This window comes from Atta cephalotes (genome assembly GCF_000143395.1).
Source record: "Atta cephalotes unplaced genomic scaffold scaffold00064, whole genome shotgun sequence".
Lineage (NCBI taxonomy): Eukaryota > Metazoa > Arthropoda > Insecta > Hymenoptera > Formicidae > Atta > Atta cephalotes.
In genome coordinates, this window is record NW_012130128.1 from 889,746 (window position 1) to 903,940 (window position 14,195).

Here is a 14,195-nt window from a genome sequence, read left to right on the forward strand (position 1 = left end):
ATATATATATTATATATATATATTATGTTATGCTGAAGTAATAACAAAAACAATTTCCTTTGATATTGAATTAACCATGATTTTGAAGGTATACATAGAAAGGATATTAGGGATGTATTCGGAAACATCATCTGTGTATCATTTTATTTTTGTTGTTCATCCAATGTTAAACAAAGATAAAGTGATTCATGGGGACTATCCAGGTTTCCGAACGTAGCCTATAAAATATATAATTCTATAAGCAATTATTTTTTTTATTTATCTCAATTTCTTTTTTTTTTCAACATTTAAATGATGATTTTAAAATCAAGAAAATAATGTCTTATTTTAATAAAAATAAATATCATTATTGCATATTGGAAATATCCCCCTTGATTTCAGAAAATTACAAATATGACAAACTTTTCTCTTCTTATGTCTAGTAAGTAATCACAATAAGATTATTACAATGATCATATAAATATTATTCATCAGTAAAAGCTGTATTTCTTTTTAGCACTTTTTGATTACAATGCAAAGAATTTTAGATTTTCAGATTCTACATAATTTAGAAATATAGAAATATGCAAGCTCTGAGCAATATACTCAGGAAAACGGAAATATATTAGATATACGTACATTCATCTGTAGATACAGAGAAAAGTTATGTGATATTTCAATGGACAATGAAATTTTTGAACCTAATGTGGCAGATTGAACATTTCTTTATAATAAAATCTACAGACATAGGTAAAAAATTGTTTATTTAAATTATCTTAATATGTCTTAATATTATTAAATAAAAAGAAACTATAGTAATGGTTTTGATTAAATTTTCATTAACTTTATCGACAATTAATATAAATTTAATTGTCAAATAATATCCAATATTTTGTAAATATACAAAATTATTAATTTTTTGCCAATTACATACACATTAAATACATACACATATACATATGTATGTTAGATTAAATTAGGGACTACAAGTTATATAATATAAAAATTTTATAATTTCCGATTGTGGATTTGTGTGTGTGATCAAAATCATTCTATAAATGATAAATACTGTTAATTTAGAAACGGAATTGATTTAGGAATGGAATTTTGAAGAAAATCATTCTTTATTAAAAGAATTTTGCAAATTTGGCTTGACGGAAAACAATCTTGTAGAATTGTGGAAGAAATTGTGCATCGCTGTTGATAATTATGCTGAAAAAAGTACCTGACAAATTATCTTAAAGTAACTTTATCTTTAATTATCTTTAATTATTATTTTCAATTACTTATATTTAATTATTATCCTTAACTTACTTCTATTATTATTTCTTACTTATCTTAAATACTTATCTTTAATTATTATCTTTAATTACGAGATATTAATGATTATGTTTATTATTCCAATATTTGATTAATAAATTTATATAGTTCTGAGTAAATCTTATTAACATAAGCCTTTGTCCCTAACTTCAATGTTGATAAAATTAGGCCTACATTTGATACATTCGTGCAAGAAATTAACGAATCTAATAAAAAAAAGGATAATTTAGAATACCTACTTTACCTCTGATTTTAATGAAATTAGACTCATTCGCGTTTTCACTCAAAACCAAAGATAGAAAAACGTCGGCCTTGCCAACTTGCGCATTAAAGAGATATTAAGTGTAATGTTCATTCTACAATAAACATTAGTAATAAATCAGAAATTAGAAGCTAAAAATTGACTAATCACAATCAAATGTATGAAGAATAATTGACCAAGATTGGTCAATTTTTAGTTTCTAACTTCTGATTTATGATTATTACTATATAGCTTATTGTAGAAGATCCATAAAACTGTGATCTAGACTATGTATTGGAAATTGAGATTAGTAAGAATATCGGATAGCTAGAATCACACATAACTAAATAAATAAAATGAATGTTTACGCATTTAATTGCACTCACACGTTTTAATTGTGCTATTTGTACTTCTTATAACCTTTATAATTTGTACATAATATATTTGGTGAGGTTAGTCACGTGAGATTAGTCATATGACGGAAATACTGGAAGCTTATTGATTGAGATTAAAGATTGGAAAAATAGACGGAGCCCTATATTTCAATCTCAAACTCGGCCTGCTCTGTTCTCATTGGTTGAGCTTCAATCTTAATTTCAATCTTAATTTCAATCTCAATTTTCAATGCAGTTTGTCTTCTGATTGCTGTTTATAGTCCAATTACGGCTTGAGTCATGCCTAAGCTTTAAGTTTTAAGCTATAAGAAATTGACTAATCGTAATCGATTATTCTTTTTTCATTCGATTGGTTAATTTTTTATAATTATAAGGCTACGTCAACTGCGCGTTATCAATACTATTCCTTCCGAGGTAATGTATGATTGGTAGCATTAGTGTTTATAAGATCCTAGCCTAGCATTAGTAGTATTTAATATTCGTCAAGATCAGATTAATTTGAGGGGATTCTGTTTTCTGGAGGATTTCTGTTTTCAAGTGAAACTCACCAAACTTTGCTTACTTTAAAACTTTGTAAAGTAAATGTATATACGTGTAGATTTTTAATTTTATCGTAGTGAAATTTTAATTTCAATCTGCAATTGATTGCTTGCCACTAGGCAGGAGTGAACGTAATTCTTGCTTGTGTATCACCAATCATCTTTGACTTTTCAAAGTTTTCTGCAGAGTTCAACTTGTGTATTTGATTTTATTACAAATGTGAAAGTTGGAGGTGTCTTGTTATTGGCGATTTTTAATTCCCGTGTATGGAAAAAAGTTACGATATAACTCGGCAGGATGTTCTGCTGCAGATGCTTAAGATCCTTATTAGACATAGATGCACTTCTTCTCAAACAACAGATCATGCAAGGATTCTTCCTTTTTTATCTGATTAATCTACTCAGTAACTTTATTTAGTTAATTTTTTTCTAGGTTATGTTGTTCACTCCGGTCTAACGGCCATCATAGAGATTGCGTTCTGTTCACTACGAGAAAATGAAAAATTTACGTTACGTATACTTTACAAAACTCTAAAAATTTAAATTACAGAGAAAAGTTTGATCGGTGGTTGAAAACAGAATCCTCTACATTAACTTAATCTTGACGAATGTTAAATCTCTCTGGTTAAATGCTACCAATGCTACGCTAGGATTGTTTAACGCTATCGCGCTATTGGCCCCACGAACAGCGTTGGTAGCGTTTGTAGCGTTTGCGTCCATAGCGCGAATAGTGTCTTCCCGAACGTATCCAAGCTGAGACTGTCACCTCAGTGCTATTACGCACTTGATGTTGCGATATTATTCTTGTAATAAACCGTTGTATTTTGAGAAGTTAAAATAATTTGATGCTAATTGATATAATGGAATTGCGTAATGTCGAGACGAATGAAGCAAAATGACAAAATCTGAGTGCATAAATATAGGTACCAAGATAAAAAAAAAATGCATTACGTGCGATTTCAGTGTGTCCTTTTCTGCATTTTTCCATCACGCCAGTTTTGTGCTATGTTCACACGATGTGGAAAAATGATAGTAAATGCGTTAAAGCAGTTCAAAAAATTGTTAAGAGATTGTAAATATTAATTGTAAAACATTAAATACTACAACAGTAATAATTGTTTTTACAATTTGAAAAGTTATATTTCATTTTAATAAGCAAATTATTAATATAAAGTTAGTAATTTTTAAACTATTATATTCATTCTGGATATCGATTATGTAAAAAATTTCCCCTAGGAATGAATACACAAAAAGTGAACAAATTCACGTGAATGTAATGAATAAGTGATTAAGTAATTTTTGGCTAATAAAATGTGAAATAGTTCACAAGAAATTTTTTGGCAAGAAATGCCTAAAACGTCAAATTCTAGTTATCTTTTTAGTAAATTGATATAAACTTGTTTTTCGATCTTTTGGTCTGTTTTCTGCTTCATTAGACTGCACTAGAACTCTCTTGCTTTCGACAAATATCAAATATTTGAATGTCTATTTGAAATATATATTTGAAATGGATATTGCGTGGTTTCTCATCGTAAATGGTGCGAAGAGGAAGAGCATGCAGTTGACAGACGAAAACTTCGTATATTAAGAAAACGTGTGCGTGATGTTAAATTAAATATATGAGTAAAAGATAAAAATATGAAGTGCATAAAAATCACATGAAAATTAAAAAGTGACAATTATAATAAAAAATAGAAATTTATAAAACAGGTTAAAAAATAATCTTTTTTCATTCGGATGAAGATTTCTCCGGCTCCAATCCGGAAGAATTTAGGGTTTCTGCTATGTTCTCTCATACAGTTTTCTACGAGTTTTAAATGCATATTGTTTTTTTGTTACATACAATCAAGAATAAGAATAATGAAATAACATTTTACCAGTTCCAATGACTCTGAGAAATTCGCGATCCTCTTCCCCGCACAATATCCAAATTTTTTGACATTATGTTTAACAGTATTTCCTTTAATTTTTGAGTTACATTCATTGTTATTCTTTGTATTATATGTATAAGGAACAACAAATAATGAGCACAATGTGATTTCCTATCAAAGTACGTATATATGTGCATATATACTTGTATGTACATACACCCGTGAAACAATTGTTAAATTTTCGTAAATTTAAGAGGAACGATGTAAATTCGCCTTATGACTTCACTTTCTCGTAACTTTCTTACATCTGATTTTACTTTCTCATAATTTTCTTACATAATCACTAAGTCTGATATCATTTGAAAGTGAAACTTTTCACATGAGATTGATACGTACGAAAAGTGAAAAAATGAAAATTTCATGAAAATTTACATTTAATCGATACCCTGGATACATCTTTGACGCATTATGTGAATAGCACATAAAACTTGCATGATGGAAAAGTGCGGAATAGCGCTGATTGGTTGCTTCAATGACGCCATTCTGCAATTCTAAGGGGATCCGCACAACAAAAGGAACAAAGAACAGAGAATAAGGAACTTCGCACAATAAAAGGAATAGAGAACAGAGAACAGGGAACAGAGAACAAAGAATAAGAATTGCAACCTATCAGAAACTGTGTATTTCATAACACATGATTTCTGATAGAAATTCTTATTCTCTGTTCTCTGTTCTCTGTTCCTTTTATTGAGCTCTTAATATTCGTCAATTTCTGGCTGTAGTCAAAGTCTCGCTATTAAATGCTTTGAAACGTTTGAACTAGAAGAAAGAATTTTACAAACTGACCAATTAAAAAACGCTTCAAAGCGTTTGCAACATCGTGTTTACTCTCTATGGCTGAATTTTCACTTGACACTCATTTTCAGCATCAAAATAGATCATGTGATCAAAATTGATTGACTTGATATTCGTCAATTGATGCTGAAAATGAGCGTCGTAGCGTCATGAAAATCCATCACGTGACTTATTTTGACGCTGACAATGCTAACGCTCGACGCTTGACGCTGTTATGTACAGACATCTTAAATGTATGCACCCCATGAAAAGCACCCTTTAATTCTTTCCACCATAGTTTTGGCGTCTTGATTTAGTGATTTGATTTAGTCTTAAACTCGCCCATTGCAAGGATCTTGTGTTTACGTTAGTACGTACATACATATATGTGATTACGATGAATACGAAGGAAAAGGAAAAATACATCGAGGAATTCGATTTTCCATATTGCGATGAATCTTCCAAGTACGAAAAAGTTGCGAAAATTGGCCAAGGAACTTTCGGGTAAGCAAAAATCTTACGTTTAGATTACGCGATGTTATAAAGTTACGACCGATTAACGAATTTCTCCACGATTTGTCCGATCCAGGTATTTTTTCAATAACACAATTATTCATAGTCGTACTTTTCAGAATTTGAAGTGTGAGGAGAGTATTCTGAATAAATATCTGCTTTAAATTTTCTAATTTGTATTATGTGTATATGTATTCTCTTTTTTCATAGAGAGGTATTTAAGGCTAAAGACAAAAAAACAAACAAAAAGTTTGTTGCAATGAAGAAGGTATTAATGGACAATGAGAAAGAAGGAGTAAGCTTACTTTATATTATATATAGTATATCATTTAATTTAATTCTATGATTGTTAACATTGCTTTGAAATGTTGTGCTATAAATTTTTTATTAATGCTTGTGTTAACATAATCTTTATATTAATGCAAACATGTTTTTCCTTTTACTCTATTTACTCTATTTTTAAAAATTTATAACTTGTTATATGTATATATTAAATCTTGTTACAGTTTCCCATTACGGCATTACGTGAAATAAAGATATTACAATTGTTGAAACATGAGAATGTAGTTAACCTTATAGAGATTTGCAGGACACGAGGTAAATATATAAATTTTTATATATGTATATATGTACTACTCTCCTAGCAAATGAGAATGGAAATTGAAATTTTTTTCTATCCAAATGCGTATTTTAAATAGAGAATACTTTTTTTTATTTAATTGGATTCAATTGAATTCAATTGGATACAATTGGATTGAAAAACTGCATTTCCTATTCAAAATTTTGAATTGTATTCACAATTGTGTTATTTGTGTGCACAGAAAAAGCTAATATTATTTTTAGATTGAAAAGAGATATGCTCCATGCAATTTTTAAAAATTAATAAAAATGCTTTCAGAATTGCAAAAAACATTCATTTTTAACATTCGTGAATCAATATTTTTGAAAATTGAATCCATTTCAATTCATTTCAATTCATTCTTGTTTGCTGGGCTACCTTCTAAGTTATTGTACAATTATTAATAATGTACACATAGGAGTTTACTCTTTCATTAGATAGAAATACCTCTCAGAGAAATATATAAAAAACGCTATAATTATAAATATTCAAAAAATATTCGGATTAATGATTCGAAAAAATGATTTTATAAACAGCATTAAATAGTAATTGATTTTGACGTTGTATAATCTAATTTAATTAATTTCACAATGTTTTCAGCAACTCAGTATAATCGATATCGGTCTACTTTTTATCTGATATTTGATTTCTGCGAACATGACTTGGCTGGTTTGTTGTCAAATGTAAATGTGAAATTTAGTTTAGGCGAAATAAAAAAGGTTATGCAACAGTTACTAAATGGTCTTTACTATATACATAGTAATAAGGTGAGAAAAGATTTACTTATTCATTTTACATCCCTTTAAAGATCTCAAAAAGTTTCTAAAAAAGTTCAATCAGTATTTGTTAATAGAAAGTAATAAAAAGATTCAAGGTTATTTTCCATCAAGATATAACAATCTTTACATACTTTATATTTCAATTTGCATACGTACATTTATCTTTAAATATTTTAATATTCTTATTATAAGTATGCATAATGTAATGTTTTAAAAAATTTAATAGTTTAAAAAATTAGTTTATTAAAACAACAATTGCGATGATATTGTTTATCATGGTCATAGAATAAAGTTATTCAATATCATTAATTGTTACTATTGACATTGTTATAATAATTATTACATTCAGTATCACAAAAAGTACTTAATTTCTCACAGATTTTACATAGAGATATGAAAGCCGCTAATGTTTTAATAACAAAGAATGGCGTATTAAAGTTAGCTGACTTTGGTTTGGCACGAGCATTCAGTGCAAAAAATGGTCATTCGAATCGTTATACCAATAGAGTTGTTACTCTTTGGTATCGACCACCAGAGCTTCTACTTGGGGACAGAAATTATGGACCGCCAGTGGATTTATGGGGCGCTGGCTGTATAATGGCAGAAATGTGGACAAGGTTTACATTTTTCTATGATTATGTTCTTGCTTGTGATTTTTGTTCGCGTAATCATATACTTTGTCTTTCAAATCTGCAGGTCTCCTATAATGCAGGGAAGTACCGAGCAACAACAGCTTATATTGATTTCACAATTGTGTGGCTCAATAACGACTGAGGTGTGGCCTGGCGTTGAAAATTTGGATCTATTTACCAAAATGGATCTTCCCAAAGGGCAAAAAAGAAAGGTAAAGAATTGCATTGCATAATATTTTAAGGAAGCATTGTGACTAATAATATGATTACAAGCTACACTTGATTTAAAAATTTCATGTAAATTGATATTCTGTTCAATCAATTAAATCATGTACGTTGAATCAGACGTGTAACACATTTTTATATTGCATTTTAAATTTTGAGTCAGTGAATAAATGATGTTAATTGCTTAATGATTTTATATATAGGTCAAAGACAGACTGAAGCCGTATCTGAAGGATCCTTATGCCTGTGACTTATTGGATAAACTTTTAATACTCGATCCTAGCAAAAGATGTGACTCTGACTCCGCGCTAAATCATGATTTTTTCTGGACTGATCCAATGCCATGCGATCTCAGCAAAATGCTGGCGCAGCATACTCAGAGCATGTTTGAATATTTGGCACCACCAAGACGACCTGGTCATATGCGACATCCGCATCATCAAGTACCTGGAGGACCAGCCAAACCTAGTTCCAGTATGGCCGATAGTGGCTATCAGGATCGTGTCTTTTAACATATTTATTTCTATTCATATATATTAGGTATAGTAAAAAGAAATCCATTATTTTTGCATGAAATTGAATGGAAAAATAATGGATTTCTTTTTACTACACCTAATAATATACCTGTATATATATATATGTAATGTATATGTATGTATGCATGTGTGTATGTATATTTGTCATGTGTGATATACGAGGAATGTTCAAATTCAAATTATAATTGTGTATCCAATGAGGCGTGTACTTTAGAATGTATAAGATGCATTTTAAATTATACATGAAGTGCATGATGTATCCTCCTTTACTATACTTTGGTGAACAATAATGACAAATGATGCATCATGCGCTTCATGCGTAATTTAGAACGCACCCGTACTCTCTCTTGAAAAAAATTTGTAAATCTGGGTTATCTTCGCGCCTGGGTAATCTTCGATAAAAGCAGCAGATATAAGCGAACTGAGATTGAGCTAAATGTAGACCAATGCACAACAATTATATCGGAGAAAGGCTTTCAGAAAAGACTGATGATGCTAAGAATGAATGATATCCCTGTGACATTCAAGAATATATATCGCAGTGGTAATGGCAGAAAATGCTGACTGAATTGATGAGTTTGTTCGTTGCATGTATTGTCTCGGAACTTTATTCTACCAAACTTTGCGTCTACCAATTTTTTTTCGAGAAAGTACACAAATTATAGAGTTCCAGATTTATTCACATGATATAGCCAATATGTTACAACACGCGTCATCAGTGAGATGTGTGAATTTAAACTGTAATAAAAATTTGAATATCCTTCATATTTTATACATAGAGTACAAGTTTTATACGAATAGCTATCACGCTATACAATTCCATCATAAGGTTACCAAATTTCATGACAGTTCTAACATAGTTATTAAAGTTATATTTGAAAATCTATCTACAGAGTTGACTATATCATTTCTACACCCAAAAAGCAATGAAGCAAAAATTTACATATACGAATTACAAAGCGTTTATAATGTTTATCATACATCAAATTTTCACTTTTCATTGGATGCGTTGTCAAGTTGAAAAAACGACTAGTCTGCTCACCGAGCAAGTGAACTAATTGGTTATTACTTATAGATCCAATCAATCGTATTCAATCGCTCGGTAAGCATGCTTGGCTGCTTTGCCATCTTGATCTTGCCATACATACAAGTACCATGTAATAATTAAGTTATGAAATTGTATAACATTGATTATAATAACTAAAGTAGAAACAGCTAGACAATGGAGAATAGTACGCGCGATAAAAGTGAGGTTAGACTAATTTCGAATAATATGAATATCCGTCGAGACTGATAAAAGCAGTTACAACTTACAAGTCACAATCAGCAGGATTACATATTAACAGTTATGTTTCCGAAAAATGTCAAGACAACGCTGTTGTGCGGGCCGAAAGACTTGAGTAAATCCTTTATGTATGAGGTATGTAGGTAATGTACAAACGTACATATAAATGACAAATGAAAGTGTAACTCAGCAAACGAGAATGGATTGAAATGGATTCAGATTTTCTAAATATTGATTCACGAATGTTAAAATGAATACTTTTCAATCCTGAATGCATTTTTATTCATTTATAGGAATTACATGGAGCATATCTTTATGCCTTTCAGTAATTTCTAAAAGTAATATTAGCTTTTTTTGTGCATTGTGAGTACTGTTCAATTCAAAATTTTGAATAGGAAATGCAGTTTTTCAATCCAATTGAATCCAAAAAAAGTATTCGCTATTTAAAATACATTTGGATAGAAAAAAATTTCAATCCATTTTAATCCATTCTCGTTTGCTGGGAAGTAACATCATATGACGTCAAAATTATCTGTCTCTCTCACATTCCTACAAGATATATGTCCTAAAGTGGAAAGAAAACATTTTCCTACATCTAGGCTGCGATGTATTGGGCGGAAGAGGGACAACAGCTTGTTTACATTACCCCGATACTTCTGGAAAAACGACCGGCGATTTGTCACGACAGAAGAAATCCATCAGTCACCGCGCTCAAACTAATGAGATTCATGTAAGATTTATATACTAGATTTATATACTATATTATATTATTAATTTATTATTATATTATTATATTATAATATATATATTTTTTTACATCTGCAGATGTCTCCTATTTGTCAACAATTGTTGTCACTGCAACCCAGCAAACAGAGAATGGATTAAAATAGATTGAAATTTTTTTCTATCCGAATGCGTATTTTAAATAGCGAATACTTTTTTTGAATTTAATTGGATGCAATTGGATTGAAAAATTGGATTGAAAACATTTCCTATTCAAAATTTTGAATTGAATAGTATTCAATTCACAATGCACAGAAAAAGTTAATATTATTTTTAAAAGCATAGAGATATGCTCCATGCAATTCTTATAAATGAATAAAAATGCATTCAGGATTGAAAAGCATTTATTTTAACATTTGTGAATCAATATTTCTGAATCCATTTCAATTCATTTCAATCCATTCTCGTTTACTGAGAACTCCTTTATGTTTATCTTGAATTTAATTGTTATTTAAAAAGAGTAAATATCTTATCTAACGATATTTATACATCTGACGTTTATTCATTCATGTCCATCGATATTTTACACAGCGCGCATAGCCGTCTTGATATATTTATTTATGCAGATATTTGTCGGATTACGAAGCTCTCGAGCAACATCTTTATAAACTGCATACCTATGCAACTATGGTACCTTCTGTGCTTTTGATAGATGAATTGGATGATTATCTCTTAAGTGATGAAGCTCCTGGAGATAATAATTCGTGTATCGCCAAAATTTGCGCCTTGATACTCCATTCGATGAATTTATGTTCACGAATTTTAGAAAAGAATGTAAGGAAGAAATATTATTTGTACCTTTGAAAAAACAGATTTCTGCTTTTTCGAATAGAGAAAAAAATCTGTATTTTCTCTCTCTCTTTCTCTTTCTAAAACAAAACGTGTTATATTACACGTGTTTACTTTGGTCTCCAGTATATTAAGCCTGCTTGTTTTTTTGCTGGATTCCTAATTCCTGTTGGATTAGAATATTGCCATCGTATTGGCTGAGGTATTGACAAAGTCAGCATCGCAGCCAATACGATGACAAAAATTTATTCTAGCTAGCAATCCATCAAGGAAACAAGCGTCTTGTACCGCCGACTTTATTCATATTTCATTATTCATTCATCTAAATAAACATACGATTTTGATTCATCTTCTATCTATTTTTTCTCCAACTTAAAAAAAAATGAACTTGGATAATTTTATAGTAAACAAGCCCTTATAAGTAATATTGTCGGAAAATTAAATTTCCGAGAATTATTTAGTCTTGATGATTTTTCAATCAATGATGTTGGTTTTATGGTAAAATAAATAACAATTATATTATAGGTACATGTGTGTGTATGGACCAGTTCTAGCCTCGTCAATAACTTTATTCAAACAATTTACTTTCGCAATATCTGGAATTTAACGAAGAAGGAGGATGGAAAAGTCATTTTGATGAAAAGGTGTTCCATTAGATCATCGTTAGAACGATCGTACATATATTATAAATTCCAAGATGGGATGCGAGTTCTTCAACAAATATTAGGCGATTTGAAGGTTTAATGATATTTTTATTAGGGATACACCGGATCGTAAAATTATCAGATTCCGAGAAAATGTCCTCTAAAAAGAAAGCCCTAGAGAAAAAGATTTAATTTTACACCAATGTACAAGATATTGTAGCATGAATATGCATACTTATTCCTAGTACATTTATATAAGAAACAAATCAACAATTTAATAATATGAAATTGGATATATTCCCGGATACTAATGATATCCGGTCGGATAGTAAAAAGTGCCGGATAATACCGGGTACAAGATATTTTCCAGACATCCGGTGCATCCCTAATTTTTATTAAGTATTTCTGTATTAGTATTATCTTCGTTCTTATTATTTTTGTATACATGAAAATGGAATAAAAATTCTATAAAAGTTGTTGCGTGTAAAATAAACTGCATTAAAATTGTAAATACGTTACTGGCTGATATATGTATCATAAATAATAAGATTTGTATAAAGATTTTTTTTTTTTAAACATAATGAGAATAAAATTTTTAAAAATGTCTCTCTTCCTTTTATCTATCTATCTCCTTTTCTGTAGCATAAAACATTGTTGAGCCATGCAAGGTGTTATTATCAATTGTGATACTTTTTTTTACATAGAGCAGCTAAAATCGATTGGAATCCATCTCTGAAAGTGGAATGACAGTGGCGGGCGACAGGAGGGAAGAAATAAAAGACAAATTAGGATTATTCTGCCGATATCATATCAACGCAAAAAAGATTTATCTACGATTCATTGTCGATCTGGGATAGTTGTCGCTGACGCAACAAGAGATATCAATACCAATTAGATTCCGTATGTTTGGATTCTGCATTTGCACGCTTGCGTACGACGTATGCGAAATAAGCGCGTAATAAGTGTTTGAATTGAATGTTACTCGTGCGAACTTATAAAGTGCAGACGACAACGCAAGTTCAAAAAAAACAAGTTCAAAAAAATAAAAAGGAGAAAAAGAAGAAAGAAGTGGCAAGTAGGTATGTTGCATATATGTATGTATGCATATGCACATTATATCGTTGACACAACAATAATTGCAGTGAAGCGAATTGAAAACTGTGTTGACAACATAGCGCAAATAATCAAGTTAGTTTTTTCCCTTTGTTCTATGCTGCACTTTCTTTCGCGTAAGCAAATATAACTCGATTTAAGCATCCGCACGATTTAGCGATCTAATTAATAATAAAAAGGAACGCATTTGAGATTCATACTTTAAAAACGCATTTCAATTAAAATGTAAATTAACTAAAAAATGAATATATATTTAACGTATTACAATCGTATAAATATTAAGTGTTTACAATTTTTCATTTGTCTCTCTCTCTCTCTCTCTCTCTCTCTTATTTATATTTTATCTCAGAATCTCTGAACCCAGCAAATGAGAATGGATTAAAATGGATTGAAATTTTTTTCTATCCAAATGCCTATTTTAAATAGCGAATACTTTTTTTGGATTTAATTGGATTCAATTGGATGAAAAATGCATTTCCTATTCAAAATTTTGAATGAACAGTATTAACAATTGTGTTTGTGTGCACAAAAGAAGCTAATATTATTTTTAGATTGAAAGGCATAAAGATATGCAATTCCTATAAATGAATAAAAATGCATTCAGGATTGAAAAGCATTCATTTTAACATTCGTGAATCAATGAAAATCTGAATCCATTTCAATTCATTTCAATTCATTCTCGTTTGCTGGGAAGGCCGTACTTACTAATCTTATAATTTACTTTGAATTGATTATTTTTACACATTTGTGTGTGTGTGTGTGTGTGTGTGTGTGTGTGTGCGCGCGTGCGTGCGTGCGTGCGTGTGTGTGTGTGCGTGTGTATGTGTGTGTGTGTGTGCGAGCGCGCGCGCGCGCTTTTCCTTGCTCTCTTACACTCTCTTTTATTTTGATTAATTATCATCGCTTGGATAATTAACATCGGAAAATAAAAGCGAGAGAATCGCGGTCCGTTTTCTACATGTGTAGAATTTTATCCTAATTTATAACAAGAATTAGTTGTTGATGGTAGTGCTCGAAAGATGCGAATTTTTAAACGAAGGTAAGTGTAGCAATATCTTCTGTCAGATATCTAACAATAATTTAAAAAGCATTAATATA

The 14,195-nt window shown here is 30.2% G+C and overlaps 2 protein-coding genes and 1 pseudogene across 2 annotated transcripts; all 3 read left to right on the top strand.

Moving 5' to 3' along the window:
- LOC105623818 overlaps positions 1 to 1,208 on the top strand; it is a 1,516-nt pseudogene extending 308 nt beyond the window's left edge.
- A 4,368-nt stretch (positions 1,209 to 5,576) lies between these two features.
- On the top strand, positions 5,577 to 8,459 carry LOC105623784 (cyclin-dependent kinase 9). Its single transcript, XM_012205160.1, has 7 exons — positions 5,577 to 5,683; positions 5,903 to 5,987; positions 6,199 to 6,289; positions 6,912 to 7,078; positions 7,469 to 7,707; positions 7,787 to 7,934; positions 8,151 to 8,459. The coding sequence occupies exons 1-7, from the start codon at positions 5,577 to 5,579 to the stop codon at positions 8,457 to 8,459; spliced, it is 1,146 nt and encodes a 381-aa protein (XP_012060550.1).
- A 1,372-nt stretch (positions 8,460 to 9,831) lies between these two features.
- LOC105623785 lies at positions 9,832 to 12,084 on the top strand. Its single transcript, XM_012205162.1, has 4 exons — positions 9,832 to 9,903; positions 10,368 to 10,498; positions 11,118 to 11,325; positions 11,866 to 12,084. Exons 1-4 carry the CDS (start codon positions 9,832 to 9,834, stop codon positions 12,082 to 12,084), a joined length of 630 nt encoding a protein of 209 aa, XP_012060552.1.
- The last annotated feature ends 2,111 nt before the right edge of the window (positions 12,085 to 14,195 follow it).